This window comes from Polypterus senegalus, chromosome 6 (genome assembly GCF_016835505.1).
Source record: "Polypterus senegalus isolate Bchr_013 chromosome 6, ASM1683550v1, whole genome shotgun sequence".
NCBI classification, from domain to species: Eukaryota; Metazoa; Chordata; class Cladistia; order Polypteriformes; family Polypteridae; genus Polypterus; species Polypterus senegalus.
This window is the reverse complement of record NC_053159.1, coordinates 172,925,197-172,952,030: the sequence shown is the minus strand read 5'-3', so window position 1 is coordinate 172,952,030 and position 26,834 is coordinate 172,925,197. Positions and strand designations below refer to the sequence as shown.

Sequence of the window (26,834 nt, the reverse complement as noted above, 5' to 3'; positions counted from 1 at the left end):
ATTGAAGAACCGGGAGTACTTCTGGTGCCAGGGCTTTACCTGTTGGAAGCACTTCTGCGTCATACAGAAGTCCCTAATAGTCCAAATGTAATGCCCTACAGTGCCCCCTGGCAACAGCTCCGGACCCCAGCAGAGCTTTATTATGAGACTACAATTCAATTCATTCCCTGGATGGGTATTGATGTCTAGGGCTGCTACCATCTAATAAGCAGGAATCATTGCTCTCCCCTGTCCTTCCAGGCATGGACCGCAAACCAGTTCCAGCTTCTACTGTTCCTTCCATTATTTTATACTGGCTGGTCACAAAGGTTTCTTTCCTCCCACCCAGCCAATTTAACATTTGTTCCATCCTGGTTTTCATCTGGGTAGTAAACCATCTCCTTTCCTGCCCAGGAATCCCATCCTTCTCCTACACTGGTTAATACATTTTTCTTTCATTCCCATTAGTTTTCATGATAAAATTAATTTGTATAGCCTAAACATTTTTCCTGTAAGCCTAAATTTTTCAGGCCAAATTGCATTACATAGGATAACATCATCTAATTGGTATTCAAAGACGAGGTGGCGGCAGGAAAATCTATAGACAAAAACATTTAGCTATGACTGCACAATCAACAAGTCATTTGCAATGAGGAGGGAGAGATGCGCTAATGTAATATCTGGCAGTCACAGCCGTAATCTGCAGAGTTATGCAAACTGTTAATGAGGATGCTGCCTCTCCCTGGTATTCAGGTCAGGGTTGGGCGCACCTTTTCATGCCTCAGATATATCCTGTCACCTTTACACTCTGATTTTAAATTCAAAGATTTTGGATGAAGTCCTGTTTAATTATCTAAACTAGCAGTATGGCATGTAAACCATCTACAAAGTAAATATGCGGTTAGTAAGATAAAAGCGCACTTAAATGTATATTACCTTATTGCCTTTTTTGTATAATGAAAGTAAAAAAATGTATTTACTAATTTATTACTTTTTGCTTTATAGATGATGCAGATTGTCTACCCTATTAAAGCAGTGATTGCTGGATATTAGGCTATTAAAACTTCTGTGTTCTGTGACATGTTTTCAATGCCAAAACTGGGGCTCTAAGCTACCAATAAAATGAGCCAACACTTGAAGTTCATCTGAGCTGATTGCTCCTTTTATATATCAAAGTTGCATGCTTGGTGCCTTCCCACAATTCAGCTGATAACTAACTAGTGAGCACAATACTCAGAACGCTTCATGTGTTGACTAAAATGAACAATTGGCAAAGGGACTGTGGAAGATCGGGGATCAGACAGTCTCCTAACCCAAACTCAGACAGGCAGATCACACAAGTCCAAAAGCACATGCTTTTATTTTCTTTTTGTTGCCTTTTCACAGCACACAATGTCCACAATTCTTCACAGCAGTTAACGTTCATCCTCTTCTTTTCTTTGCTATTTTTTTCTTTACTTCTGCCGCCTCCATTCCTCTCTTGCAAGCTTTGTCCTCCGCCTCCCAACTCCAGCTTCTGAAATGGAGTGAAGCTGCCTCCTTTATACTGCACCCGGAAGCGGTGCTCCCTGGCAATAATCCGGCAGCACTTCCTGGTGTGGCAGAACTGCTGCATGGGCACCGAGAAGCACTCCCAGTGCACCCAGCTCCTCTCCTGGCCACACTTCTATGTATGGTGGAAGTGCTGCAGTCCAGGGCTCCAATACTGTCCAGGGCTCAGCTTCCAAGCTCCCAGCCCGTGGCCCCGATGCAATCCAGGGAGTTTGCCTTCTCATGTTTGGGTGGATATATTGCTTCTCTCCCGGTCCTTCCATAATAAACTGTCCAGGCCGGGCAAGGGCCCCAGCCGTCCACCACAGAGCCTATGTATGTTTCTGTTTTTGCTATCAAAACAGGGGAACCAACGCACTACTTTACCGGGGGGCCAGTGATGCTGGTAAGACAGAGAGGTCCTGCGGTCTATATGTCAGTAATAAATAATCCAGTGCCATGTGTTAGCTGGGTACTGTAACAACAGATAATATCTATTAATCACTCAATATCAAAACTATTGCACATAATGCTACTGCAATACTCCAGTAAGCTGCTAGCTTTCTTGTAGTGCCAATTGATGTAATGTGAGTTGGTTTACTGAAAGTTACACAAATTCAGATTTCTAAACATAACTGCACTTCTTTGTGCTTTCATTTTTGTATTTTTTTTTTTTTTGCTGCATGCCCCGACTGTTGACTTAAAATGATCAAAGCAGGTGGCTGTCAATGATGCTAATTTAATGATTCATGAAACAGCAATAATCTCAACAGAGTCAAGCTGTGGACCCCTAGAGCTTAGCTCAGTTGAGGAGGTCACTGCTTTGCATTATATATCAGTGATGTTACACAATATGTCCAGTTATATCATTTTTACTCGCATAACAGGCGCCTTGTGTAAGACGCGCATCCTAATTTTTACAAAGAAAATCACGAAAATCGCTTTCCCCCGTGTACAACGCGCGTTGTGATTGTATAGGAAACGTTTAGGGCACATTTTCTGCGAAATGCCCTTCTGTTTTTGTTGCATGATGAAAGTTTTTCTTTCTTCCGTCACCAATCTCGAACACATTACTCTGGAACACGGTACTTGCGACCTGCTGCCCGATTTCCTATCTTCCCTGCTTCCAAAATCACTTTTAGTTTCTCTCCCTCCGTGAACGCTTGCTACTATCCATGCTGAATGACGACGGCAAACTGATTCAAAAACAAGAGCGAGACAGAGAGCGCAAGAGAGAGAGTGCGCGAGCGAGCGAGCCCAAGCAGAACAAGTAAACATTACAGAATTACATTTCATCGTGTATGACGCGCACCTGATTTTCTAATGCCAAAAAATGGGACAAAATGTGCGCGTGGTACACACGTAAATACGGTACTGTGGTTAAGATTAGGGTAGTGGAAGGATTTATCTGACTTACGTCAAGTAAACCAAGTGACAAAACCTGAAATCCTCCTGAATCTCGGAGGTCTGTGAACCCCCAACAGGAAACCCCCAGCACATCGGTCTTCGTATCATGGACCCCACATACTCTGGGTGGTCTGCGTAGAGGAAGAGGCAACTCTGCATGTTTATGAAGGGTCAGCTGTGCACATTTATGATGCTCACTATAAATGGTTGCTTTGTCTCAGTTGTATGCAATTTGGTATGGGATCTGCAAAAGCAGTGTTAAAGTTTGTAATGCATCATCTTTTGGAATGACAGATGCAACACATTTTATTACTAAAAATGTTAGTGATGTGACATCTTTTGGAAAGACAGAGGCATAGCAACTAGAGGGACATGCAGACAGATACGTATCCTTTAGTTAAGGTGGACTAGCTGTGCTTCCCATCTAAGACAGGTTGAAGTGAAAGTAATTAGCATAGACTTCAGAATATTCAACATTAACGCTTGTAGTGCACCATCTATTGGAATGTATTTTTCTAATCCAAGCAGTTATAAAATGGATTGCATTTTTCATTCCAACAGATGGTGCATCACCAATATTTGCACTGCTTTTAAGAAATCCCATACCAAATGGCATATAACAGAGACATAGCATCCCAATGGATACACAGACGCACACACAGACACTTGTCCTTTTGTTAAGGGGAATTTTAGAGCAAAGTTGGGGAATGGAACAAGTAGGCACAAAGACTCTGGTGGTTTTCCCTGCAGGAAACTCTTGTTGCCATGTTTTAACATGTGGAACAAAACCTGCATTATCAACGCCCCTGTCTTGAGTTCTAGTTCCATGATCATCTATGTAAAGGTGCAGCCTTTTAAAATGGGTGGGATGGATAGATGGATGGACAGATACAGTGCAATGTGTGAAAGTGTGTACACTCTGTAAATTAAGTTTCATTATCCTAGGACTGTCCTGTTATCTCCACTTTAATACAATAATATACTTTTAATTTCCTGCAGGAATACAAGGTTATGAAAATGGGTAAGTTTTCTATTTATGAATAAACATCTAGCATATCTTTTTTTGTCAAATTATATAAAATCTCAATTTGTGAATGATTTCTAACATGTTTATAGAATTTTATTCTTTAAATACTATCTAAACTATTTTAAATATTATAACCTGTGAAAATCACAATTTTTAAATTTTTTAATATTTTTAATAATTTTTATATTTATAAACTGTGACTAAAATGTAACATGTTATATTAAGTTTAATGTAGGGTTGTGCAGTGGTAGCGCTACTGCCTTGCACCAGCAAAACTGGGGTTCACGTCCCACGTACTTCCTGTGTGGAGTTTGCATGTTGTCCGCATGAGTTTCCTCCCACAGCCCAAAGACACGTAAATGAGTTGAATTGACAATGCCAATTTGAAGCTAGTGTGTGTGTGTGTGTGTTTGTGTGTGTATGCATGCATGTGTGCATGTCTGCGTGTGAGTTTGTATGCATGCATGTCTGTGAGTGTGCATGTGTGTGAGCGTGAGTGTCTGTGTGTGTGTGTGTTTGTGAATGCATGCATATGTGTGTGTGTGTGTGTGTTTGTGAATGTATGCATATGTGTGTGTGTGTGTTCTCCCTGTAGTGGACTGGCAGCCCATCCAAGAATTGTTCCTGCCTTGCGTCTAATGCTTGCTGGGGTGGATTCCAGTTTCCCCGCACCCCTGCTCTGGATAAGCGAGTTTAGAAGATGGGTGGATGAAGTTTACCTTACAAGACTGATGTTTCTTGCTGTTAATCAATATTTAATCTGTAATAAAATTTTATTGAATTTGAATGCATCTATATAATATTTAACCTCCCAGCGTGGAGTTTGCATGTTCTCCCCGTGTCCGCGTGGGTTCCTCCGGGTGCTTCTGTTTCCTCCCACAGTCCAAAGACATGCCGGTTAAGTGCTTTGGCAATCCTAAATTGTCCCTAGTGTGTACTTGGTGTGTGTGTGTGTGTGTGTGTGCGTGCCCTGCGGTGGGCTGGCGCCCCACCCGGGGTTTGTTTCCTGCCTTGTGCTCTGTGTTGGCTGGGATTAGCTCCAGCAGACCCCCGTGACCCTGTAGTTAGGATATAGTGGGTTGGATAATGGATGGACTTATATAATATTTAATACACTGTTTCAGATTTCAAACTCTTAATATGTAACTTTACTTTTATCTTATTAATCATACATAGAATAGCCCATAATGGAATACACAAATGAAATGTGAATATGGAAATAAAAAACTAAAATGTAAATAAAAATCTATATGGAAATAACCTCGCTAGACAAAAAAGGGAGGGAGGCAAAATCATACCAATACATTTTAGACAATGTAACTCTGTGACCCCTGTTTGTTGAAGGTCCATTTGTGATCCAGCACGACTGTGTCTCCATGCAGCAAGCCAGGTCCATAAAGACATGGACGAAGTAGAGTGGCCTGCACAGAGCCCTGACCTCAATCCTACTTAACACCTTTGGGATGAACTGGAATGCTGATTTGAGCAGGTCTTCTCATCCAACATAAGTATTGTGACTGTCAGGTCAGGTCAGATCAGGTTGGGGGAGTATGCACTAGTACAGCGCGTTGCCACACCCACCACACGACGAAACAGCTTGGGATCCCAATTGGCAACCCCCCAAGCACACACGCGGCCCAATCCTTCTCTACGGTAAAGACCCCCTGCGTGCCAGATCATCCTCAGGGAATCGCACCTCATAGCCGTAGTGCCGTAACTGACGCTCCCTCACAATGCAAGTAATGTGCCTCATTCAGGACTCCATGAGCAACCGCTCACTCGACACAAACTCAAACCAGCGGTACCCAAGGATTCTCTGAAGAGGCACAGTACTGAAGGAGTCCAGTCTTCGTGTCAGGTCACTGGATAACATCCAGGTCTCGCAACCATATAGCAAAACAGGAAGCACCAGGACTCCAAAGAATTAGACCTTTTGCAAAGATGTTGGGAGTGACACACCCCCCTTTCCAGTGACCTCATGTCCCCCCATGCTCCTCCAGTCTTTCTACTGACTTCATAGGAAGAGTCACCAGAGACATTAATGTCACAGCCGAAGTAAGTAAACCTCTCAACAAAGTCGACACTCTCTCCGCAGACAGACACACTGCTGATGGCCGTGCCCAAAAGGTCATTAAAGGCCCGATCTTGGACACTCAGACTCCTCACTCAGTCTCTCGAGAGACCCGATCAAAGCCTCCATTGACTCTGCGAAGATCACAGCATTGTCAGCAAAGTCAAGCCTCAGCACTACACCAGTTCTGATCCAAAAAAGGCCTGACCCCACTTTTCTTTGGGTGAGGTTCCCAAGGGCTTTCCCCCATCCCCTTCATAATGTGAACAGCCTTCCTATGGGGCGATGCAGCAGAACTACTCACACGGAGAGCAGAAAGGAGTCCTGTCTGTCGCTTTGGAATTATCTGAAGTTTTTACAGTGGCTGGAGTGCCAATCCTGCCACCAACCCCCAAGATTTCCCTGCAAGTTGGAAGACCACTTGCAGAGCCGGATACAGTTTAACGTCATACCCAGAATGCAAAAGTGACTGCCAGTAAACGTTCATTCTAATGAATGTTAAAACCCCTTACCTAATGCCCAGCACACACAATAGCCATGTTTTTAACTTCTATCCCAGTGAAGACACGTGATGCACAGTAAGATTGAAAGGCATGGTTTTTATTTCGACTAATCTGTACTGTTTTCTATTCAATCAGTGCTTTTCAAAATGAAGCTGATCAATTTTCCTTGGAGGAAAAGCTAGGAAAGACTACAAGGTGAGCCACTACAGCCTCTAATAAAGATGCAGATTTGACTTTTTTCCCCTATCAGCTTTACTCATTTTTTAAATTTTTACTTTGAGGACCAAGAAGAAAAAGGACAAAGAGATGGGAGTTGGATTTTTTCAGCTGGTATGTTCTTCTGTTTTAATTTCTTCACTTGCCATCTTCAGCTTTGGGGCTCCTTTCTTCCCAATGGTTCAAATCCAAAAAAACAGAAGCTCCCACTTTTGTGGAGTGTTTTCACACGCCTCTGGTTCATGACCCTGAATGACTGACTTAATCCAGTGAAAAGTCAAGCACAATGACCCCTTTTACTGGCTGACTAAAAAAGATTACAATATGCAAGCTTTCTAGGCAACTGCTTGACTTCTTTTAATTTTGACTTACAGTTTGTTTTTAGATTTTGTTCTTTCTGAAAAGGAATGTATGATGTTGACTTATACAGTAAAAGTAACCTGCTCAATACAATGAACACACATACACCCTGAGCCATAGCGTGGCGTCCATGAGTGTTAACCAATACATCCTTGCTTCAGACTAATCAATGATTAAAGTGATTGATTGATTTATTTTTTTTATATAGGTAATTTCTTAAAAGCCTCCACAAGACTTTTTGTAACAAAAACAATGTGTGAAAACACGTTAATGTAATCCCTGCTGTTAAAGGTGCTATATACAATAGGCATGTCAAACTCACTACCATTGGTGGGCCGCTTCGACTGCCATACGTGTGTCAGCGGGCCGCACTGTAACAAATACTATTATACTATTATACTAAATTACTGTAGCTTTCTTTCCAATACTGAAAACTTTAAAAAAAGTAATTTATTTCCATACACTCTCCATACAACAGCGTACAATTAGAGTCTTAGCCTCTTAGCCAGGTCCTTATATTATTATATTATATTCATTGCTTATATAGGAGTCTTACAGTGTGAGATTTATTTCTTTTGTCCCGACACTTGGCATCTCTTATTAGTAACCAGTTTGTCAATATCAGGCTTGAAATCTTGTGCAGCTGCAACTTTTATGAGGGATGAAAGGTGCTCGACAGTAAGTCTTGAGTGATGTGGGGTTTTGGTAGCTTTCAATTAACGAAAACAATTTCTCACAAAGGTGAGCATCTCGATGCCAACTTACGGATCTGCACATACGAGGGTGGCAGGTAAGCATACAAGTCTGGCACACCAACTTCGTTGTATTTTGCCTTCAGAATAGAATCTGACTGCAGTTCAGTCAATTCCATTTGGATATTCTCCGGAGCATTCTCAACGTTGTAAGCGAACAGCGCAAACTCCTGTTCGTGTGAACTGAAATCACAAAAACGCTCACTGAATTCATTACTCAGTAATTCAAGATGGAAAACAAATCCTCCAAAAATCTAATTTTACTTTACTAAGTTTACTTCAAAGTTTATATTGTAAAATAAGCCGATATGCAAAAAGCCACCTGACCTACACTAATTGTACAAATTCAAAATCACAAAAATATGTTAATAAACAACTCACCAGCATCTCGCGTCCACTTCAGATCTTCAGCTGTAGTCTGCACTAACTGTTTGTTACAATACTAGCACAAAATTACATAAAACTAGAGCAAAAAAATGTGAAAATATGCGAGCTATTACTACTCGTGATGGTCAATTCTGCCCATTGGCCAGTCTCAGCAGCCAGCCAGTAGTGTAGCCTAGCAGAGGCGGCTCTAGGCTCATGGCGGCCCTGGGCAGAGAAAGAATCGGTGGCCCCTTCTCTCGCCAATGTCAATATGGTATCTTATGCACGGCGGATGGCTGCGTCCGTTGCGGACACTGCATAGCCGCCTCGTGCTCATGACACGCTTCTATATGCGCGTGTCCGTAACTTGAAAGCCAAGTGGTAGCCCATGATATTCTCATTACAGCAGAATGTTATAATACTACATATAGCTTACTGCTCCGACTCTAGCGACATTAGTAAATGCAGCGTACTAATTAACAAGAAACACAATGTTTTTCAGCCACATTGCCGTCAGCTGTGTCGTTATTTTCTCTTTCTGTTTTATATTCAATATATATTGGCGTGGCGGCCCTGTGCAGGTGCACAGTTTGCACATGCCTAAGGTCGCCCCTGCCACCCGCTGCTGCAGCCTAGCACTTCAGTTGTGACGTTGCAGCTCATTAACTTTGGTCAAGGCTCGTGGCTGTCTTAGCAGATGACGTTTCCGGTACCATAATGCCATGGGAAAACGCGCTTTTTTCAGAAGGCAGAAGTAAGAAAAGTCAATAAGTAACGCCAAAGATGCAGAATGATTCAATCACAAACGATAGTAATCATCTTGTACAAGCTCAGTACTAACTAGAATCTGTCATGTGGGCCGCACAGATTTCTGTTGCGGGCCGCGTGTTTGACATGCCTGATATACAATATGGGCAAGTTCAATCCTTTTTCTTCTTCACAAAATAATCAGCATGTCTGGACCCTCTTTAAAATGCCTCACGATGCTTTTCTTCTCAGTTTCGATTTGCGACATGTCGCGATGTCCTCCTGATGGTGACTGGCGGGTTCTGTGCTCTGGTGCACGGCGCCGCTTCACCCCTTATGCTTCTGGTGTACGGGATGATGACGGACACATTTGTGGCCTATGAACTGGAGCAACAAGAACTGAAGGATACCAGTAAAATATGCAAGAACGGGACGATCAGTTGGGGGAATGGCTCCGTCTATGAAACATCAGAAAATTCTACAGTTGTGTGCGGGTGAGTAGAGTGACATAGCAGACTGATTTGGGGGGCAAGGAGTGCATGTGTGTTAGCTAGCAGGCAGCCTTTTACTGTGGAAATGAGTAAAAGCAGGCCCTGCAAGAGCTCAGATAATCAGATAAGGTCTGAGCCATTTCACATTAGCCTCTCACTGTTTGGGAAAGAAGGTAATAATAATTTGAATTCAAAACCAGGTCAAAATGAACTTCATTTTCAAAATTCATGACGGCATTATTACTTGGTTGATACCTTTATCCAAGGCATTATTCAGCATTTGAGATACAAATGGTTACATCACCTTTGCTTCATGGGTTGGTGAAGTGACTTGCTCATGGTCACACAGTGGTTGTACCAGAATCTGAGCCTACAGCATCAGGGTCTGAAGTCCAAAGCTGTAACCACTACACTACACTGCCCACCATATAAACACAACCAACAAATGGCACTGGAAGACCATTTTGTCATGATTTAGGCTGTAAACAGATGCTTCATAGCCTGTTTCTTTTAGAGAATCCATTTGTGTACTGGTGTCAGTGTCCTATCCCTTATCTTTAGGGGTGGGGTCTCCGGGGTTGTGACCCTGACTTGATCAGCAACCAACCTAAAAGGTCAACCTTTCGCTAGGCACTTTATCTGATCTGCGAATACAATTCCTTCCTATCGTTTTGGTATTGTGTGCTTTCTTTTCTTGTATTGCCTGGTCACGACTTACTGCCTGCTATTTGACTTTGATTTTGTCTCTCGTCTGTTTTGGCCTTTTGCTGCTTTCCCTGGTTTACTCCCAAACTTAGCTCTCCTGTTTTCCTGCCGAGATAGGACACATGTACCCTTAGCAGAAGTGAGGCCTAAACCCAGCACATCAATAAAAAGACCTAAGTGAAAAACTGATGGTGATTATGGATGTCAAAACTCTGTTGGATTTTAGAAGCTGATGTCATTATGAATCATTCAGTGGCGTAGTTCGAGTTTGTGCCGCTCGGGGTGCAGCAGTGCTTCAATTTGCTGCCCTCCAACATATCTGAATATGTTAACCTATTTAAATAGAAAATTAAAATGACATATAAAGAAAAATTAAGATACATTTTGCATAGATTTATTCATATATAGAGAAACAGCAATCATTTTTCTCAAATAATTATTTATAAGCATAGTATAGATGCACTGATAAGCCGTGTTCTAATTATTACTTTAATATAATTACGCTGCGAATACCAGAACCAGTGTAGTGTACAAGTGATAGGTGGGGATGTTTTCTGTGCAGAGCAAGAATGCATTCAGATTGATAATGAAACAAAATTATATAAAGTATAAATTAGTTGTTTATCTACCTAGAAATTATTATCAGTGTAATGTTTATGTTTATTTTTCTTTATTGCCTCATAAATTTCAACTGCTGTGTCTGATGTCGTCACAGAAGAACAGTCTGAAAATTATTTTTGAAGTATTTAGATAGATAGATAGATAGATAGATAGATAGATAGATAGATAGATAGATAGATAGATATGTGAAAGTCACAATAGATAGATAGATAGATATATGAAAGGCACTATATGATAGATAGATAGATAGATAGATAGATAGATACTTTATTAATCCCAAGGGGAAATTCACATAATCCAGCAGCAGTATACTGATACAAAAACAATATTAAATTAAATAGTAATAAAAATGCATGTAAAAGCAGACAATAACTTTAAATAATGTTAGCATTTACTCCGCAACGTGGAATTGAAGAGTCGCATAGTGTGGTGGAGGAACGATCTCCTCAGTCTGTCAGTGGAGCAGGACAGTGACAAAAGTCTGTCGCTGAAGCTACTCCTCTGTCTGGAGATGACACTGTTCAGTGGATGCAGTGGATTCTTCATGATTGACAGGAGTTTGCTTAGTGCCCGTCGCTCTGCAACAGATGTTAAACTGTCCAACTTTACTCCAATACAATAGAGCCTTCCTTCTTAACAAGTTTGTCCAGGCGTGAGGCATCTTTCATCTTTACGCTGCCTCCCCAGCACACCACTGCGTAGAAGAGGGCACTCACCACAACCGTCTGGTAGAACATCTGCAGCATCTTACTGCAGATGTTGAAGGATGCCAACCTTCTAAGAAAGTATAGTCGGCTCTGACCTTTCTTACATAGAGCATCAGTATTGGCAGTCCAGTCCAGTTTGTCATCCAGCTGCACTCCCAGATATTTATAGGTCTGTACCTTCTGCACACAGTCACCTCTGATGATCACGGGGTCCATGAGGGGCCTGGGCCTCCTAAAATCCACCACCAGCTCCTTGGTCTTCCTGGTGTTAAGGTGTAAGTAGTTTGAGTCGCACCATTTAACAAAGTCCTTCATTAGGTTCCTATACTCCTCCTCCTGCCCACTCCTGATGCAGCCCACAATAGCAGTGTCATCAGCGAACTTTTGCACGTGGCAGGACTGTATTGTATTGAAAGTCTGATGTATATAGGCTGAACAGGACCGGAGAAAGTACAGTCCCCTGCGGCACTCCAGCGTTGCTGACCACAATGTCCTGCAGTTCCCAAGACGCACATATTGAGGTCTGTCTGTAAGATAGTCCACAATCCATGCCACCAGGTGTGAGTCTAATTTGAATATAAAAATGAGAGAATTTTACTTTTTTTCATTCATGAGTGATATTTTCCAAATCCTGCTGCTTACACACAAATTATACTGAGCCTTTTGGACAATAATGCCGTCCCCAAAAATGTGCTGCCCAGGGCGGACCACCCCCTCCACCCGACCCCTAGCTATACCACTGGAATCATTTAGTTATGTGGTTAAAATTTTACTTGTTTCACTGAGTTTTCAAGATACCCACCCAAATGTTTGCTCAGATGCACACCTTCACTGACACGTTTCAGTTAGTTTTTATGTCATTTTATGCCCTCTTGTCCCTTCTCTCCAACAGGGTGAACATTGAAGAGCAAATGACAATGTTTGCACTCTACTATGTTGGAATCGGTCTGGGAGTTCTCTGCGTCAGCTACTGTCAGGTGAGAGATGGCTCAGAAGTGAAAAGAGATGTAAAACATGTGCCATTTCTGTTTTGGTTCTGCATGCCATATAAGCATCAACAAAGCCTTAAAAAATCATTAAAGGGGAGCAAAGTGTGACTGGACCTTCAAATTGAAATCTAACATGGTAAATCCATCTGTTTTATGTACCTGCTTAAAAGGGTGGCCCATGAAAAAGTAGCCCGCCTCCCTGGCAAAAAAAGTCGCCCTTCCATAAAGAAAGAAAGAACTTGAAATGCAAAAATCTTTACTCACTCTTTACAGAAAGTGCTGAAAATGATCTCCTTGTGCGTCAATGCATTTTTGGGCGCCTTAACATGTTGTCATATATACGTGACGCAACTCTGGGGTGCCAATGTTCTGAATTGCATTACGAATATTGTCTTTCAACTGGTGTAAAGTTCTCGGGTTATTAGTGTACACTTCTCCCTTCAAATTGCCCCACAGATAAAAGTCACAAGTGCTTAAGTCCGGCGATCTCAGCGGCCACAATCCTTTGGTGACAATCCTGTCTTCTGTAAATGTCTCCCGAATTCGTGACAGTGACACGTGAGACAAGTCGAGCCGTCCTGTTGGAAGAAGGCGTACTCTCGTTCTTCCAGCGCCAACTGTCCGCTGTCGCTCAGCTCGTACTCACACGTTTGCACTACGTCTACATAGCTTTCGTGATGAGGGTAGTCAATCGGCACGCCACTCTGGCAGGAAGGCGGGCTACTTTTTCGTGGGCCACCCTGCATCATACTCAGGAGTGAGCCCTTTAGACTCTTTAATACATAAACCTTAACAGGATACCCCTGTATCCAGCAGGGGGTGCTAGCTCCCTTGTTGGAATAAGTTCTTTGGTAATCGTGGCATGTTATATAACCCGAAACTATATAGATATAACATAAAAAGTCGATACGCCTCCCTTAGTGATACGACAGTAAGAAATCACATAGGAGAAATAACTTAGCTTTCTTTAATGATGGTTTACACTGCATAACAGACGAAGGAAGCCATGACAAGACCATCAGCGAAGTGGGTGCCCGATGTGTAGAGTCTGCTATTTTCGTCGCTGCATTGGAAGGATTTTCAGGATCGGATGACGGTATCTCCCATCCGTCTGTCGGCTTCAAAGGTGTGCCGGGCAATGTTCCAAGGCTTTATACTCTTTATCCATGTGCAGACCCCCACTTAGGTGAATAACACAATTCCAAACAAGACAAAGAGAGGATAAAATTTCATGCTGAGTTTGACACACAAAAATAGTGCACGTTGCCCATTTCGCAGTTGTCCTTAACTTGTCTTGTCTTAAAATGCTTTGCCTAGCAGTTCTAAATGCTGGGTCCCTGTATTAAATCTGGCTGAGCTGTGCATGTGAGTAAAAAAACAAGTTTTAAAATATTATCACAGAGCTCAGTGACATAATAAACTTATATTCTGATTACAACCCCAAATCCAATCTATAGCCTTTGCATGTCTTTTTTCTGAGCAGTCCAGCTTTGTCAAATTGCCTCCATGGTCTGAATAACTGTATGCCAAAGTAGCTTTATTTGTAAGTGCAATCTGTGTAAGTGGCTGCTTTGTTTAAAATCAGATTAGCCTTAACCCTTCAAACTCAGCGCCATTGTTTGGACCCACCAGTAGAACTGAACAATAATGCAAAGTAAAGAAAAAAAATGAATAAAAAATTAATTTACTCACTGCTATTATTAAAATATGGTGTTTTGCAGCTAGAATGCCATATTCTGCATCCTGATGCCACAGTGCAGTGTTTTACTTTCATCCCTCAAAGATGGACAACACTTGCCATCATCTTTCTGGCTCAACCATGTGCAAATTAATAGGAAGACTATTTATCCACTAAATGAGAGGGACGTTTCAGCTTTTAAGTGACATCACATTCTGCTTTCTGCATTTCAGAATTTTTCATTTTTTGTAAAGACTTTTTGAATCTTTCAGTTATTGGTCTTGTAATTGGATGTATGGAATAATTTATTTATCAACTATGTCTGACAGAGGAAGACTTACACGTCAAAATGAAACAATAATAATAGCTATGCTATGGATATTTATTTGAAGCAGTACAAGCAGAGAAAAAGAATCCAATTTTTTGAATTGCTTTAAAACAGTAAAAATAGACGCATTTATTGTAGATATTTCATAAACATTTTTCTGGGCACTTCTGATACATTTGCTGACATTTTTATAGTATCTGAATCTTATTTCTGCACCTACGAAAATAAGAATAAAATTCAAATTATGTTTTTTGGTGAAAACATGGCCAAGTTTTGCAACTTATTCTGTGTGACAGATTTATACAACATAACTAATTCAGAAAGAGACATGTCTGTCCTTTATTTTAAGTGGTGCAACATCAACATTGAGTGAAGAATGATTAAGTTAGAGCCAGTGTGACCACAGTGGGATGCCAGTGAGCCTCAAACTACGGACACAGTAACACAACACAGGTTTATAGGAATAAAACAAAAGGATTTTATTCACACAAGGCACTTTTCTAAAGTCACCTCTTCAAAAACTAGTTGCACAAGCATAATGAATTCATACAATTAAACAATAATCCAATAAATCTTACTCTTGCCGATCTCCTTTGAGTGTTGCCTGCTGCCTCCCGACTCTGACTCAATTAAGTTAACTCACCTTAAGTGAGGCAGCAGGCTTCTTTTTAAACCAGACCCAGGCAGTCCTCACCCGGCAGCATCCTCTTGTGGTTCACAAAGACCACAACATGACTACATTTCTAGACTCCAATTTCCATGCCACTTGGCAAGTGTCTTGGTCGGGTTCAGCTCTGAGGTACACTACCACCTGATGTACAGGGGAATGATCTGTTCCCTTGTGAGCCGGTTCATCTACTCTCCTTATGTTATGGTCTCCTGGCCAGGTATGAATCCTTCCTTTATCCTAGCCAGTATGCCTGTCTTTCCTCTCTGGCACTTACACCAATTAAATGAAAGTAGCAGAAAACAGACGGAAATGAGGGTGAGTTTAAAGGGCTAACTTATAGTGTTTCTGTTAGCCTAAACTTCCCAGTGGCTTTCAGGTGTTGTGGAAAAAACTTTCCTCCATCTTCAATGAAGACAGTAAAGGAGCCCAAATGAGAATGGACAACATGTCTTTATTTGCACAGAGTAATGAATAAATGTGTCAGTCCATTGAGTGAGCAATCAGTTAATGAATTCATCATACATACCTCTAATTCCGTCACCTCGTCTAATACATCTTGCCATCTTGACTCTTAATATGCGGAACTTTATTAACTCCTCCAATCAACTAATACCACCAGTAATTTCTGACTCATGTCGATTCTCCCATTATTCTGAACACCACTTCGTTAAGAGGGTGTTTTACAGATTGATCTTAGTACTGCTTCATTGGAAGTGGATATGGCCTTTCCTTTTAGTTTACTCCCACTTTCTGGAGGGGTGTTCATTATTCATTTATCTCATTCCAACCTTGAAAATAAGCTGGTATGTTCAGCTTTAAGTTACATTTAGTTAACCCTTCAGTTAGACGCAAATGTTTTCCTTATGTGTAATATTTCATTCCATTATACAGTGCATCCGGAATGTATTCACAGCGCAATACTTTGTCCACATTTTGTTGTTACAGCCTTATTCCAAAATGGATTAAATTCATTTTTTTCCTCAGAATTCTACATACAACACCCCATAATGACAACGTGAAAAAAGTTTACTTGAGGTTTTTACAAATTTATTAAGAATAAAAAAAGTGAGAAATCACATGTACATAAGTATTCACAGCCTTTGCCATGAAGCTCCAAATTGAGCTCAGGTGCATCCTGTTTCCCCTGATCATCCTTGAGATGTTTCTACAGCTTAATTGGAGTCCACCTGTGGTAAATTCAGTTAATTGGACATTATTTGGAAAGGCACACACCTGTCTATAGAAGGTCCCACAGTGGACAGTTCATGTCAGAGCACAAACCAAGCATGAAGTCAAAGGAATTGTCTGTAGACCTCCGAGACAGGATTGTCTCGAGGCAAAAATCTGGGGAAGGTTACAGAAACATTTCTGCTGCTTTGAAGGTTCCAATGAGCACAGTGGCCTCCATCATCCGTAAGTGGAAGAAGTTCAAAACTACCAGGACTCTTCCTAGAGCTGGCCGGCCATCTAAACTGAGCGATCGGGGAGAAGGGCCTTAGTCAGGGAGGTGACTAAGAACCCGATGGTCACTCTGTCAGAGCTCCAGAGGTCCTCTGTGGAGAGAGGAGAACCTTCCAGAAGGACAACCATCTCTGCAGCAATCAACCAATCAGGCCTGTATGGTAGAGTGGCCAGACGGAAGCCACTCCTTAGTAAAAGGCACATGGCAGCCCACCTGAAGTTTGCCAAAAGGCACCTGAAGGACTCACAGACCATGAGAAAGAAAATTCTGTGGTCTGATGAGACAAAGATTGAACTCTTTGGTGTGAATGCCAGGCATCACGTTTGGAGGAAACCAGGCACCGCTCATCACCAGTCCAATACCATCCCTACAGTGAAGCATGGTGGTGGCGGCATGTCTCCTTATCATTTGTCATTAGCAGGTAGTGAGGCCTTTAGGATAAGACGCTGGACCTTGATCAAATTACTTAATGTCCTTAGGCTCCATTTCTGAAAATATAAACAAGGACAACATTTCTTTGGTAAAATGTCTTGTGATATTGCTCAATATTGAGGGATGCTAAATAAAATAAAGTTTTGTATGTTTCTGCTTTCAACCAAGCAGGCAGCATGACTTTTAGGCTAAGGCTCTGTGCCCTGAGCTAATCCCTTGACCTGCGTGTGCTCAGACTTTAAAAACACAACGTCAGTGGAAACTGGGCAGTAGTAGTTGCTGCAAAGGCTTTTACCTCACAGATAGGAGAACAAAATGTTGGGAAGATGACAGGGAGAGTATGGAGTCATATGCTGCCTGGCCCAATAGACGGAGGTACTGCAGGTTGCCACAGGACTTTCACTGAGCCATAGAAGTGCTTCACCAACATGTGGGCTTCTTACCAGAACTATACTTCATTGGCTACGTGTCTTATCTTCAATTCAAAAAAGCAATCCCATGTCAATTGTGGTTCCTATTTATGATGTGCACTGTCATTTCCGTATCTACTTAACAATATTTTAGGAAAAAAGCATGTGTTTGGCACGTTCTGGGCATACAACTGGATAACTGACATGTGAATTATGCAACACAAGTAACATGAAGTCTTCTTCTCTTTTATCCATCAGTTGTTGTTGTACAAGCTACTATTGGCTTGTGTTATATCATAAAAAACTGTTTTTTTTGTACTTTGCATGAAAACATGACATTAATTTTCATTACATTATTTTTTTTTCTTGGCCATCTCTACAAACTACATGGTGTATGGAAAACATTTATGATATCTGAACACTTACATTGCAGTTTAACAGGCTATAAAATTATATAAGGTCCAAAATTGGCAAGGATTGGTTTCCTATTAAGCTATTGGGATGGAACAAAAACATGCAGCCACTGCGGCCCTTCAGGACTGACATTGCCCATCCCTGGACTCTGAGAAACAATAAGACTTTAGAGACTTTCAAAGCTTGACTTGATATTTTTTTGGAAGAAATAAGTGGATAGGACTGGCGATCTTTGTTGGGCTGAATGGCCTGTTCTCGTCTGGAGTGTTCTAATGTTCTAATACCTCTGCTCTGGTAAAACCGAGATTGAATTGCTTGGCCTAAGTTCAAGGTACCACTCATAAGTTGCGCGATATCATTCCATCATTGAATGGTGGTGTCAGCATCATGAGACATTAGTCAAGGTTCAGGAAAAGCTGAATGGAGCAAAGCAGAGATATCCTTAATAGAAAAATGCTATAATGTGCTCTGGACCTCAGCCTGGGCTCACGGTTCACCCTCCAACAGGACAATGACGCTAATCACAAAAGCCAAGACAAGACAGGAGTGGCTACGGGAATGTCCTTGAGAGGCCCAGTCAGAGTTCAGACTTGAATCAACTTAAACATTTCTGGGAGGACCTGAAAGTAGCTGCCCGCCGACAATCTCCATCCTCAGCAAATTCAATTAACGGAAAAGGTAGAGTAAGAAAAAGGAGAAAATGTGTGATTGCCACAAAGAGAAGCATTAATGCATTCAACTTGGTTGGATTTCTTTGTATGAACCTGCTTGGTTCAATCACCAACCCCCCCCACCTGTCAGTACTATACGCCATTGTGAAAAGGGGGGCTGAACGCTCCCCAAGGAGACCTGGTCGCTCCTCCGGAACCCCCTCTTAAACGGTGATACATTGGGAAACAAACAGTTTTTTTTCTACCTCCACTTTGCTCGATCAGCTGCTGGCTTGCTGCTACTGCCATACCGTGTGATCTGCATCTCGCGCAGCACTTCAAACGTTTAAAAGCCTGTATAGCAGCTGTCGATTTGTCTCACTGCCTTGTCTCTCTCCCAGAAATCCTCAAACTCTATTTGATCTCTTTTTGCTGTTCCATTATTTCACCGAGTAATATTTTCCATTTGTTTGCGCTAATGCAATCTTTACTATCATTTTTTTGAGACTTTCAAATTTTCGTACTTCCATTACCTCTAACCTGCACTGCATGTGTATTGCACCAACGTTTTTTAATTCTTTACGACATTCTACTTTGTCATCTACTCTTTTTCTTTTACAGTATTTCCGGACCCGGGTTTGGTCAAATCTCTTGGCACAAAGTCTCGTCTGGCGGGATGTGAAAGTGTCTTTCTGAGAAGGTCACGTCTCGTCTCTCTGAACAGTTCTCGTCTCATCAAGTTTATTTTATATAATAGAGAGATATGACATAAGTAAGATATTATGAGTCCACAGAACAAGATGTGACTAGGAGCAATAAACATGACTGAGATATGAGCCACTGTTAGAAAAACAAATGTTTGACCTTCTTGAGGTTGTAGAGATTAGAATGACCCATATCGATGAAATTGCACTTTACCTTCTAAAATCTGATAAGCTGTAAAGTGAGAGCTGACTTTGTAAGGAACACCAACAGAGGGTTGCTGTGGAATGGAAGTCCAGGGGATTAAGTTTTCACTAAGCTTTTTTTCATTTTACACTGGGACCTTATTCGAATGAATGTGTTCTGTCAGTTCTCTTTCTTCCAATCGTTATCATATTTAGTGAGTTCAGTGCATATTCAGACTCATTCATTTTCTAACCACTTTATCATGTTGCAGATTTCATTGTAAATAGATACATTTAACATTTTTACCCACCAGTCCACACTCAATAACCCATAATGAGTTTTTGGAAAGGTATCCAAATTGAACAAAAACTGAATTCTCCAATTTCTATAAGTGTTCTGACTCTTAATTCAACGCTTTGTAGAAGCACTGAATTAGCAGCTTAGTCTTCTTACGTAAACCTCGACAAGCTGTGTACACCTGGATTTGTGTGGGTTATCCTACAGTTCCTGGCAGATGCTCTCAAGTTGTTCGATTTGGATGGGAAATGAGTGTAAACTGGCATCTTCAGTTCTCTCTACAGACGTTCTATGGAGTTTAAGTCTGGGCTTTGGCTGGGAAAATTCAAGAACACTCACAGACGTGTCCTGAAGCCACTCCAGAAATGTTTGGGCTGTATGCTTTGGGTCATTGCCATGCTGAAAGATGAACTGTCACCCTAGTCTGAGGTGGCATGCACTCTGGAGCAGGCTTTCTTTAGGGACCTCTCTGCATTTGGCTGCATTCACTCATCCCTAAATTACAACCAGTCTTCCTGTCCCTGGCACTGAGAAGAACCCCCATGCTTCACAATAGGGATGGAATTTGACAGGTGATGAATGGTGTCTGGTTTTCACCAGAGACAGTGCTTGGAGTTTTGGCCAAAGAGTCGATATTGTGTCGTCAGACCAGAGAAGGTTTTCTTCAAGCTTTCAAAGACCTTTAAACGGTGTTTGGGAAATTCAAAGCAGATTGTTATTTGCCTTTTATGAAAGAGTGACTTCCTTTCCACTCTTCTATAAACTGCTGATTAATGAAGTTCCTCTGAGATGATCATCCTTCCTACAGGTGCTCCCATCTCAGCAGAGGACTTCCACAACTCTGTTAGTTTGACCTTTGGGTTTTTGGTCATCTCCCTGATTAGAAGCCTTCTTGCCTGCTTATTCAGTTTGTCCACATAGCCAACTCTAGGAGTCCTGGTGGTTCCAAACGTCTTCCATTTCAAAATTATTGTGGGAACACTCAAAGCTTTAGAAATGGTTTTATCTCCTTGCCCTGATCTGTGCCTCACCACAATTTGATTGTGGGAGGTCAACAGAGAGTTCGTCGGACTTCATGGCTTGGTTTTGTCCTCACATGCAGTGCGAATTTTGAGACCTTCCATACATAGGTAAATGTGTGCCTTCCTAAACGATGTCCAATCAACTCAGTTTGCCACAGGTGGACTCCAATCAAGTTCTAGAAACATCTAAAGGAGAATTAAAGCAAACAGTATGGATCTGACAACAGCGAAGGATCTGAATACTTTTTGGAATGAGAGATTTCAGTTTTTGATTTTTAATACATTTGCAAACCTTTCTCAAAATATGCTTTCACTTTGTCTTTATGGGTTACTGAGTGTAGATTGATGGGCAAAAAATGTAAAATATAATAAAGTGTGCAGAAAGTGAAGAGGTTTGAATGCTTTATGAATCTACTGTACATGTCAGAACAGGAGGCATATGAGGCTCAGAGGAACACAACAAGCCACCCATAGCTGTAACTGCAAAGCAGCCCGTATTTGAGAGTGACCAGGAGAGGAACGTAAAAAAACAGGCAAGGGGTCAAATTAGGAAAGATCAGAAAAGGCAGTGCGACAAGCCAAAACGAAACACTCACTTCTCCATTTATTGAGTTTTTTGTCTCCTTCTTTCTTTCTTACAGTAGTGGTACCTGGAGTAGAGGTAGACTTTAAGATTCTTGGTTAACAATAAAATGTGAAAACTTCCAATACTTTTGAATACTTTTTATAGGCATTGAATACTGTGTTCTTGTTTATGTTTTCATTGAATGGAACTTAATAAACTGGTAGCTTAATAGGAAAAGGTGCTGTATAAATTATATACCACTTTGTAAGTGCATGCTGTAAAAAGCCCAGGCTCCTAAAAACTATTAAATTCATCAGAAAAAAAAACTGAAATGTAGAGTCGGCAGTTTCGTTTTGCCGATGTGCTCACCTTGCTTGTCTATCAGTAGCTAAGCGAGTTTCTCTCTTTGGAGGTTTCATTTTGCCGATGTGCTCGCCTCGCTTGTCTATCAGCGGCTAAGTGAGCTTCTCTGTCCTTGGAGGTTTCGTTTTCTCGATGTGCGCACCTTGCTTGTCTATCAGCGGCTAAGCGAGTTGCTCTCTCCTTGGAGGTTTCGTTTTGCCGATGTGCTCACCTCGCTTGTCTATCAGCAGCTAAGCACGTTTGTTTTTCCTCTGCGGTTTCACTTTGACGATGGAGTCGCTTTCTTTCAGCTTCATGCTGTAGCCTCACACTTACGGGCCGGACAGACACACACGCATACTTCCACTCATAAACGTTTATATATAAGATTTGTTAATTCAAGGTGAGATAAAGTGACTATTTATTAAGCAAACTAACTGAAAATAAGCCAACACTTTAAATTTCCAATTTGATTTGAACAGCTGTGGCTCCTAGTTGAAGCAGGCCAAATAATGTCACTCACATGATAGCCCACAATTATGTTACACCTTAACTTTCAGATACCCAAAGCAAATGTCTTGCACAAGTTAATGGAACCTGAACCTCAAGTCTAACATGAGCGCATAATTAATTGCCATTTTTTAGAAGTATGTATTCAATTGTGATTGCTCTGGGCAGTGCCAATTGTATTGATTGCAGATTCACTTGAGCCTTTGTCTCCACAGATTGCTTTTTGGGTGTCAGCAGCAGCTCACCAAGTCCAGCAGATAAGAAAGACATATTTTCGAAAAGTCATGAGGATGGAGATTGGATGGTTTGATTGCAATTCAGTTGGAGAGTTGAATACAAGGATTTCAGAGTAAGCCACACTTCCTTTTATTGATCTATTACAGTATGTGGCACATTGATTAGTACGGCTTCCTCAAAATTCCACATCCTATTTTTTGGTGTCTAGTCACTGACTTTGTGGATTTTGTACCTTCTGCATATATCTAAGTGGGTATTCCTCAAACATGAACAAAGATTTCAAGCTTAATTGGGTGACCACAGTGAATTCAAAAAGCATTCAGGCCATAAAGTCAGTTACACTTTAACCAGTGCTTATGGATCTTTTTACTGCTTTTTATTTAAATAGATAAAGACGTCTAAACATGTAAATGGCACATACAATAGTTAGAGTGAATTCAGAAAGTATTCAGACTCCTTCTCTTTTTACCCATTTTGTTATATTGCATTCTTGTGCTAAAATTGTTAATTTTTTTTCTACATCAAGCAACACTCAGTACCCCAGAATGATACAAGAAAAGCAGAATTTTATAATTATATTCATCTTTATTAAATATAAAATTTGAAATTTCCCAACAACCTAATCTGATCACCAGGGGCTGCTGCAACTCCCCAGACACCCTACACAAGGGCTCAAACACAAGTTTGTCAATAAACAAGAGGTTTTATTTGATATGAAATGCTTCCCATTAAGCATTTCCCACAGCATCAAGTACAGTTACAGTTCCTAACCACAGTAACACTCAATAGCTTACTGTCATCTTCTCTCTCTTTGCAACTCCTCCCAGCAAGCTTCATCGTCCTCCTCTCTGGCTCTGCAGAGCTGAGGCAGGCAGCTCCTTCTGTGATCCCTGGAAGTACTTGCATTGTCCTGAATCTGTTGCTTGGAATCACAGTCCTTTCAGCACCCCCTTTCAGCCCCTATGGAACCCAACAGGGCTGAGTCAACAGACTTCAACTCCCAAGATGCCCTGTGGGAATCTAGTCCAGTAGGACTACCATCTAGCGCCCTGGAGGAGACAAAGCCCTATGCAAGCTATGTCCTCCTGTTCTTCCAGGTTGTGGGTGTCCATGCTGGGTAAGGTTCCCGGGCAGCACCCCTCACAATAAGTATTCACCATTTGAAGTTTGGTTTTGAGGCAACCCATTCTGATGATCATCACTGAGGTATTTCTACATCTTTAGAGTCCATGTGTGGCCAGTTCAACTAACTATACTTGTTTAGGAAAGGCATAGAACTTTTATTGTTTTCTCAGACCTCAGGTTGAAAAGTTGACTGTCAACGAATGATTATTTCTGATAGCTTTAAGTTTGCAATTATAAGATCTAAGCAACCTCTGATGTTAGCCACCCTAGTCCAAGTGACACCTGGCTGGTTTTAGGAGTCTGTGGTTCAAAGCCATTATTATTATTTTATAACTGACTGACACCTTTACCTGAGGTGAGTTACTAGGTCACAATTTGTTGCAGTTGCTTAAGGAAGCAGTTGGATCGAAGTCCAAATGATTGACTTCTTCAGTTTGAGACAGAAGTGGGATTCAGCTACCAGCCTGATTTTTAGGGCCCAGTGCCTTAGCCACTACACCAAACCACACCACCTGCCTTAAGCGTGGATGATGTAGTAGACAGAAGTAAGACAGTGCACCTGTTTTATACATTGAGAGCTAAACCTGGAATATTTAGTGGAGGTAAAACCCAGAAATCTCCACTGGTTGACCATATTTGAAAGCAGGGCAGGGCAATGACATCTGAATGAACATGAAGGTTCTGTCTGCCTTCCTAAGCTCTCTCTCAGGGTACGGCACTCACTTCGTCTACAACAGCAGCTCCTGTTTGCCTCCAGCTTCCTTGGTCCTTCCTCATTTTCATCAGCACAGTAAGCCTTTTGTTCCTATGATCCCGGATTCCTTTACTCCACCTATAATAAAATCTCCAGAGCATTCAGAGCACTGTTTGCTGCTAGTCCTTCTTTAGGGTTAGACTTCTGCCATCACTAAACCTGATTAACGCAGATCAGATCATGCAGCAAGAGCCTGTCTTAGCAACTTCGGGTGTACGGCAGGTGTTGTGGCAGAAACATGCTGCTCAAAGAAGACACCCAGAGTTTCAGGAAGCCAGCAGAAACAAGCTTTACTGTGTGATGTATACACGGTCTCAATTCAAATGAAACAAGCCATTAGCAAATTCAGCGAGCTTACATTTATTACAATTGTTATCATTTATGCAAAATACTCTCCTCCTTCTTGCTCTTCCCATCATTACCTAATGTTCAAACCCACCATTACCTAATGTCCATCACTTGACCGAAACGGCCAGCATTACTTCATATCCTGTGCAGGTGTCCGAAACTTATTTATCAATCGATTCCAACCAGTAAGTCGGAATCAGGTAGACCCATACATCAGATATTGGGCTTGAAGTTTGGCAACCGCACCCCTAAAACAATAACGCTGTTTCTTATAAGCTGCATTTTCCTTGACTTGCCATCACCTGTCCAGGGTGGCATACAGGGAGGCAGAGGCCCAGCTGCTGTAAGTTGAAGCAAACAGCCTATCTGTTTTTATTCTCATGGTTAAGGCCTCAGTAACTGCATTTCTTTAAAACAATGGTCCTGTTTAGCTTTCCCAAAGTACACAAGTGTCCTTGACTAAAGTTTTTAAGCTTAGCAGCAAAATATTGGTGGTTTACAGTTGCAAAAAGGAAAATAATAAAATATGCAGGTGGGGTTTTTTTATAGGTTAACCCTTACTATAATAGCATGCATTAGGATATAATGCTTATTTTCATATATGCTTACGACTCTCTTTGAATATATGCAGATCATCAACTTTAAGAATATTCTTTTCTACACAGGCAGCAACTACGATGGACTCATATGCTGGTCATCCATCATAGGCAGCAGACACTCATATGGGGCCAGTTTGCTGTAGTAAGCAAATGTACTGAAGACCTTGCTTCATTGTCTTCATGCACATCTGATGTCACTCATTTTAGAATTTTTATTTCCACCAAAGCCAGTCTGAAATTATTTTTTTTGAGCTTTAAGGGAAAGAGTAAATGTACAAAATGTCTGTCTACTGTAGCACCATATTCATTCTCTCTGAGTGTTTTTCTCCCTTCTTTTGTTTGCTTTCCAGTGACATAAATAAAATCAATAATGCGATCGCTGACCAGGTGTCAATCTTCATTGAGCGGTTATCCACCTTTTGTTTTGGATTCATGGTGGGATTTATGGGAAGTTGGAAGCTGACCCTTGTGGTCATAGCAGTGAGCCCACTGATTGGCTTAGGAGCTGGCTTGATGGCAATGGTAAATATTTATTTAATGAAATGTACAGTGACCATAGTCGGGTGCTTAGATTTCTAAAATTTACCACAATTTAAAAACTGCTGTTATTGTTAGCGTTTATATATTTTATATTGTATTACAGAAAAATGCACAATAATCTTTGCTTGAATTATGGGGGTAGTTTTAATTAAATAAATGGGATTTCAGTTGTTGCTGTGGTTTTGAATAGGTATCGAGAATCATTAAATTTCGCAGCATCATGACATCCCAACTACACACACAAACTCTCATTCAACATGGGTCTGTTTAGAGAAGCCCATTTATCTAAATCTTAAAAATTTTGGAAGTAACTGGCAACTGGTGTACCAAGGGAGGAACCCAAACACAGTTGGGGAGAACACAGACCGTGAAGTGGACTTAATTGCTAGTTGTATTTGACATGTTTGCAACGGTTTCCTTAAACATAACCTTGTATTGGAAGAAGTAGATTAAAAAGGATTGGTTTGATCAACTCTCTATCTCCTTTGTATTGTGCGCTTCTGTACAGATTCTGCTTGAGTTCTGTTACTCTTCATAATGTCACTCTTCTGTAATGTCACACGCTGGCTCTCTGAGTCAAACCCTTCTGAAGACGATTGTTGTTTCACTTGGTTGTGTTATTCAGCACAAGCTGGTGACGGGAGCTTGGTGCTGACCATATCCAGTATAAGACATCCTTAAGAACTGTCCATTAATGAGAAGTGAAATAAAGAACACAAACAAGCATAAAGGATTGGGGTACCAGACAGTGAGCCCCATTTAATTGGCAAGTTGAAGTGCCATAGAAAATTAATGAAAAAAAAAAGGCTGGTCTCAAGATGTGATGGATCTAATATCATCTTGTTCAGATGAGAATCTTAGAGTGTCTGACTTTTTCAGGTTAGGTAGGTTCTTTAAAGTGTCCCTGGGTGGAGGAGATGTGACTTCCATTGAAGTAGCAAAAGTAAAATCAAAGTTCCTCCTGTTGGTGATCTGTGGGCAAAAGAGTAAAAAATGTATGTGAAACTCCCAATTCTGCATACCTGTAAGGAATCACAGTAATTGTAGAAGTCCTGAAGATGCCCCCCAAGTCATGTGTGCCTGACAGGAATG

The 26,834-nt window shown here is 41.3% G+C and overlaps 1 protein-coding gene across 1 annotated transcript in view; it reads left to right on the top strand.

The window, feature by feature from the left end:
• The window catches only part of abcb11a (ATP-binding cassette, sub-family B (MDR/TAP), member 11a), a 102,079-nt gene that overhangs the window by 12,117 nt on the left and 63,128 nt on the right, over positions 1–26,834 (top strand). Inside the window, 7 exon segments of the mRNA XM_039757552.1 lie at positions 3,916–3,937; positions 6,653–6,712; positions 6,799–6,847; positions 9,211–9,452; positions 12,375–12,459; positions 22,355–22,488; positions 25,553–25,724. Coding sequence (XP_039613486.1) covers positions 3,916–3,937; positions 6,653–6,712; positions 6,799–6,847; positions 9,211–9,452; positions 12,375–12,459; positions 22,355–22,488; positions 25,553–25,724 — 764 coding nt within the window.